General features: G+C 39.6%; 1 protein-coding gene across 2 annotated transcripts in view; it reads right to left on the bottom strand.

Moving 5' to 3' along the window:
- Positions 1-386: 386 nt before the first annotated feature.
- Positions 387-6,511, bottom strand: part of LDLRAD3 (low density lipoprotein receptor class A domain containing 3) — a 113,474-nt gene continuing 107,349 nt past the window's right edge. For both annotated transcript variants that reach the window (XM_026850508.1, XM_026850507.1), the window contains exon 6: positions 387-5,284. In XM_026850508.1, the coding sequence (XP_026706309.1) occupies positions 5,023-5,284 (262 nt within the window). In that variant the 3' untranslated portion in view covers positions 387-5,022. The remainder of the gene's footprint in view (positions 5,285-6,511) is intronic.

The following is a 6,511-nucleotide window of genomic DNA, read 5'->3' as shown; positions in this document are numbered from 1 at the left end:
ATGTTCATATGCCTCAACCCGTGCAGAGCACCAGTCTCTGCCGAAGCCTCTAGGGATCTGTTCACAAAGCAGACAACAACAAAACACGACTGCTTCAGATGCCTCGTCTTTTGATAGTACAGATTGGCAAATGAGAACGAGAAATTATGAAATTAAGCAATTTTCTTTTGTATAAATACGGAGACGTACGCTTCAGTATATTTTTATACACATCTGTGGGCTTCCAGTATCACTTACTTTCAAAAACACACTTAAACCCCATGAAGATTTAACAAAACACTGAATGCAAAGAAAGACAGAAGCAGCCTCATGTTATAGAACTATACAACCACATAAAGCTATAAAACTAAGACAGCTGAGACTTCATGAGACAGGGGACATCCTACTTGTGAGTAGTATTAAACCACCAACTTTATTCAGGAAAACAGAATACAATTTTGAAGATTTCCAGTTTACAAAAGTTTAAGACAAGGTTGGGTTCCAACAGATAACCTCCCCTAAAGCTCTTGTATTACATCTGCATTTCAAGTTGACAAAACCCCTCAAATAAGGGGGGGAAAAAAGAAAAGGACAAATGAAGGCCACAGTACTGAGGTACATTCAGGCAGAATTCAGCATGGTATTGAAATTCTTTCTGCAGTCCATATTTTAGTCCATGGGTACAATATAGCCTTGTGCTAATAAAAAATTTCAGATCTAGTCTGAACCGCAAAGAAGAGCACTTGTCTTATCATTTTAGTTCCAGGCTTTATATGTAAAGAAGCTTCTGATGAGCAACAGCCAAAAACCAGTACTTGCCGTCTGATCACCACGTGAAAAATACAGAATTAAATTCTTCCTTTGTTCATACAATTTAAAATATTCATTAAAAACTAAATTTCAGAATCAGTGTCCCTCTATCCTTTTCATCGTTAATAGTTTTTCCTTATCTACTAAAACCATTTGTCTTTCCCAAGATGTCTAAAAAGTAAAGCGCCCAAGATTAACAAGCTGCAGCATTAATTAAAACAAGAGTCATCATCTTTTTCCTCCACCCAGCTTCTAAATCTATCACAAGGGCCCTATTAGCTGTATCAAAGTGAAGTGGTGTAAATAAAACGTATTTGACTTAAAAGGAGAGGAAGAATGAATGCAGAGTTATTTAAAAATCGCAGTGCAGTCAGTGTTGTCATGTATGTCACTGTAGACAAGAGCCAAGAAAATTATTCACAGGCTCTCTTTTAGAAGCATTACCACCAGTCTTCCATTAGCACAACAGCAGAGGTAAGTTGTAATTTGCCTTACAAGGAACTGCAGATTATTATCAAGCAGATTCACTAACGGCCTAATTTTAAATACACAGCACTCTGACTTCAGCAGAGGTTACAGACACTCAAAACTCCTAAAATTTATTTATTTTTAAATCACCCAAATCTGATTTCCAAGAGGCTAATCCACATTCCTTCATTTACCTCAAGTGGTCATTTTTTCAAATTGCTTTGTTGCAATCAAATATATTAATAGCTGTGCTGAGGAGAACTACTCATTACAGTGGTCACCGTTCAATACAGATGCGGAATCAGAATTTGGCTCTGGAAGAAAGCTTTAATTGGTTTTACTTTTGTGAGAACAGGACTTTGAAATAACATCCACCTGTTCAAATACTAAGTACAAAGGAAAGCTCCTGGAGGACTAACCTTAAACTAAAAAGTTAAGAGCAACTGCAAACAATAGAATGATCAATCCCAATTTTACCAGCTACTGGAAAGAAATTGTTCCACATGGTATTTCATGAACATTTAACTCCAGCTTTACAAGGTGCAGGATTTTTAGTGAAATATTTAATTTCATCAGTGTGGTTGTTGCTATCGTGGTTTCCCAACGACTCCACTGAATAATGCAGTATAATGCTGTATTAACACTATTAGAAGTGACACGTTATAAACAATTTCTGTGTGATACTATAGCAATTTCCAAACAAATCAGCTAGCAAATCTGTTCTACAAACCAGAAAACTGGAGCAAGATGAAAACCCTCTTTAAGTTTTCAGAACAAGATACTAACTTCCGTACCCCTCAAAGTTCAGTGGTCCCCATGATGAACAACAAAGAGGAAGACGAGACTGTTTCTCTTTTTGGATCTCTAGACAATGATATGTAACAACACCCAGAAATGGAGTTAACAGCCTCCCAAATCAACATTCAACCAGAAAGGCACAATCTCCTTTTGTAACTCGTGTTCTCATAAACTAAACAATTCCTATACAAAGATAAATACACCCTTAGCTGGAAGGGAAAACGTCACACCATTTAGAATGCCTTCTCCTTTTTTTTTTTTTTTTTTTTGTAAAGTCCAAATGGATTATCTTAATGCAAAAGTTACATGAATATATACAACCTAGAAGAGTATATTTTTTAAATATATATATATATATATATGTACATATGTGACAGTGACTGACACAGAAGGCAGAAGCAGCAGGCTATGTCCACTCTTTTCCAACTTCTTAGCAATGCAAGGCAATGTTTTTGCGATGCCATAGGCAAACAATACTTGGTTTGCAGACATCCTGGTGTCTGAGGATACACATGGTGAAACGCAGTCCCCCATGGAAGGCTTGTGTGAGGGGTGTGTGCCATGAAAGTTAGACTGGGCACAATGGTTTAGTTTCACTAATACAGCCTTAGGCAACCTTAACATTAAAAAGATGTCTAGTTCTAATGAAACTACTGCAAACTCTTCAATAGTATATGTTTTCATATAGTGCTTTAAAGACTGCAACAGAAAAACATTAAGGCTAATTGTGATACACCATTACGTAGCTCTGAGAGGCTGAGCAGAACTTTAACAAAAGGCAAAAGGGACAGCAGGGCCCGATGCTCACAGAAGACACCCCTGCACCCACCTTTACTATTAACTCAGCTATGTACCTGAGTTTAACCTACCTGTAAAATAAAGATTAACTGTCTGCTCTGTGACAATAACAATTTGCCTATCAAGCCGGAGTCATTAAGTAGCCAAGTCCTGCTTTGTGAAGGACAGCATAATTACACTGCTTGATCTCCCAGCAAGCATGAAAGCTGACCCAACCTTGTGCACTGCTTTACAGAGACCTAGGAGCATCTTCACCAAGGCCCTTCAAGACAGGCTGCCTAAGCCTGTGATGAAAACCTTCCATTAATCGGCTTCCAAAGGCAGCCAAGCCCATCAGCACTAGAATTCTCCAATGCTCCCCACTGTGTCAGCTCAGTCCTGGGATGACCTGTGCTTCTAAATTCATCTGGCCCCTGCATGGCAGTAGACACTAGAGCTGAAAAAAAAAAAAACCAAAACAACAAACAACCCACACAAAAAATTTTCAGGTGTATGTGTGGGAAATGAGACTGAACTTGAGTCATTCCCCTACCTACACTCAAGCTCAAAAATTCTTGGGTTCTGAGCATATAACCTTCGGGTGAAAGAAATTACCTTAGAAAGATGGGGAGGAAGAAAGCAGAAGGTGTGGGCAGTCAGCTTCCTTCATTTCCATTGAACAGCAAAGTCTGTTTAATGACAATGTTCATTATGTGGAAGGAGGAGTGGGATATGTGTCTGATAGACAAATATAAACAATTTTTCAAGGCCAATTTCCCTCTGGACAAGAGGATGGCACTGCACTGTTTTCTGTATACTGAGCACACGACACTGAAGTGGCATTTAAATTCACAGCTTACCTCCCCTCTTGCCACTCTGAATACCTTTACCTCCAAGATGCTTTCACACAGGTGATTCAACACACTTCACAGGAGACCACTCCAAGAGTTAGGACAAAACAGGCACAAATAATTCTGGTTTTCTGTAGAAGCTACAATTTTAACCAAATGAATAGCAAACTCCATAAAAACCCCCATGAGAATATCTTAAGTGAGACTTTGGTATTTTTGAGTTCTACTGGTGCAGCAGAACTAAATCTATGCAAAAAAACCTACTTACATATGTACACATAGTATTAAACATGTGTATCCATGCATGTATGCATACACCCTGTAGACACGGTCAGCAAGCCCAACACATTTCACTACATGACCTGCTTTTAGCTATTTTACAAATATAACAAACTAGTCATTCACATTAACACTTTCCGTGATGGGTGTTTGCCTCGGGCTGGTTTTGGTGATCAAGATTTAGCTGAAACAGTATGGGGTATTTTTGGTTGTGGGGTTTGTTGGTTTGTTTTTTTTTTTTAAGGAACACATGGAGTGATGTTGTTTTGCCATGCCTGAAAAGAAGTCTTGTGCTGGTTGTTGAGAAGCTTCAGTGCCTCTGTGCTCAGCCTTGAAGTTTGACAGATAAGACAACTTTTGTGGTGTTCCTGAGAAAACCCATGTATATTTGGCCTAGATATTAACATCTGGGGAAAAAACTCTGTTTGCTCATTTAGAGAGTTGTTGCATCCTCACAAGCTTAAACTTTGAAAATTACATTCACAGTGAGAATATTCTAGGCGATGTAGGGAAGGGTCAAGTAGGTCATTTTCTGCAATCTGAGCACTGCCCGTGGGCCAGCATTGGGCACCAGACCTCCAAGCACAAAGACTGCTGCTCCCGTGCTTCAGTGACCACCAGCTGGCACGGGCAGTAAGAGAAACAGCTCACATGTCCACAGGACAGGAGGCAGTCTGAGAACAAGAGTCCTTCTGGCAAAGTTTTTGTGTGCAACATCTGTATATATTATACATGCACATATATACATTCATATACAGTAAACAGTCCAAGAAATACATCACATCAGTTCTTTGACCCAGCACTGATGTTTCTCTTATTAGTTTGATCTGGAACTTGCTTGCAGAAATAATGTGGAAAGCTGATGTGACTCTAGGTATAGCTCTCACAGCTCTGTCTTTGATGAGCCCAAAATGATGAATTCAGCTATTAACTTAGTGTGCATTCAAATCAAGTCATCATTCAGGCACAAGTTCCCCCGAAACCTATTAGCCACGGCAGATTAACCCCTAGAGACTTGACAAAGTAAATGCCTTCCTGCCCAGCCCAAATACTGGAGCAGTTACACTTCTCTTTCAGCTATGTGGCCAACCAGAGAATCACTCTGATCTGCTGTCCTCTCCAGAAGAGTTCTGTGGCCATCCACGCTGTCATGGACGTCTCTTGTCCAGCTGACGGCCGTGCCCAGAGGGCTTCCTGCCACAGGAGTGTCCGAGCTCACCAGGCTTCCCGTCCGAGATCGGTAAGGAGGAAGATCTGGCTGGTTTGTGGATTCAGACTCAGGACAGTAAGGCGGTGGAGGAAGGTCGAACCAAGGTGGTCTGCTGTGAGATACACAACATCGTAAGAGGTTACTTAAAACAGTGGTAGGGAAGAAAGTACATAGTTTTACAATTATAAAAAACATTTTTTTGAAAAAAATTTAGAAAAAATATTGGAAACCATATTTTTTAGTTTTTCCACGATGACATCTACCCGGAGATCTCAAACAGGCCTGCCTACATTTTTCAGGTCATTCCAAAACATCCACTAGGCACTAAGGTTTGTGGTCAAGATGCAAAATAGCCAATTACATCCTGCTTAACACTGTTGATTTTCACGGGTATGCAATTCCAGCAAATCTCAGCTTACCCTCAAAGACAGCTTCAAGAGGTAAGAATTTTTTCTGTATAACATTTACACACCTCAAGAAAGTGCTTTAAAAGAAATAAGGTAAGCAGTGGATTTACACCTGTAGATAAAGATGTGAACATAGAAAGCTGCAAGAAAACCTCCATTAAGTGACAGAGATTAATGGTTTACAGTCTACAAATAAATAATGACCTGAATTCTTCACATGACAAATCACTTTTGCTGTCATAATATCACATGCAGAGCAACTGCTAAGTAGGCACAGACGAGTACTGGATTCAGGAAAATTGGGGTTTTTTTGTTCTGAAAGTAAACAAGTAAAGGGACTGAAAGGTTTAGCAGATTATGGGTCCTGGGAATAACTAGCTCTGAAATTGCTGATGGTTTATATCAGCCCAGGTGAGAAGTGATTACAGTCTGGATGGCTGCCCATTTTGTTGACCTTACTAATGAAAAGATACCATTATTATGAATGTCAACATTAAGACAAGGGAGCTGCTGCCAAATGCAGTAGACAAGAGGAATGTAAATGATTACACTGTCATTCTTAGATGCCAGAGTTTGTACTAAAAAACACCGACAGGGTGACAGTGAACAGTCTGGATCATTAAACTTTACACCATGCTCTTTTTACGTACAGAGGATGACAGTCTAGGAGTTTTGTTTGGAAAGATTTTACAGACGGAGGTTAAAACAAAGGTTAATTATCTACAAATAAAATCAGTGTCATAACTACAAAAATATCATCACCCAAACCACACCCACCCACAACACTTCAAAGCACTTCTGGCTATATAAAATGAGAACAGCGCTTTCCATTTCAGAATCCTGTTCTTTTCTTCTACTGGTACAGGGAAAGTAGGGCAGAGGAGAGGGGCTGTACAATTGCTTTATGCAAGAACTGAAGACCTCTCACCTTT

Source organism: Athene cunicularia, assembly GCF_003259725.1.
Source record: "Athene cunicularia isolate RWA chromosome 5 unlocalized genomic scaffold, athCun1 chr5_part2, whole genome shotgun sequence".
Taxonomy (NCBI): Eukaryota; Metazoa; Chordata; class Aves; order Strigiformes; family Strigidae; genus Athene; species Athene cunicularia.
This window is presented reverse-complemented; position numbering and strand designations above follow the sequence as displayed.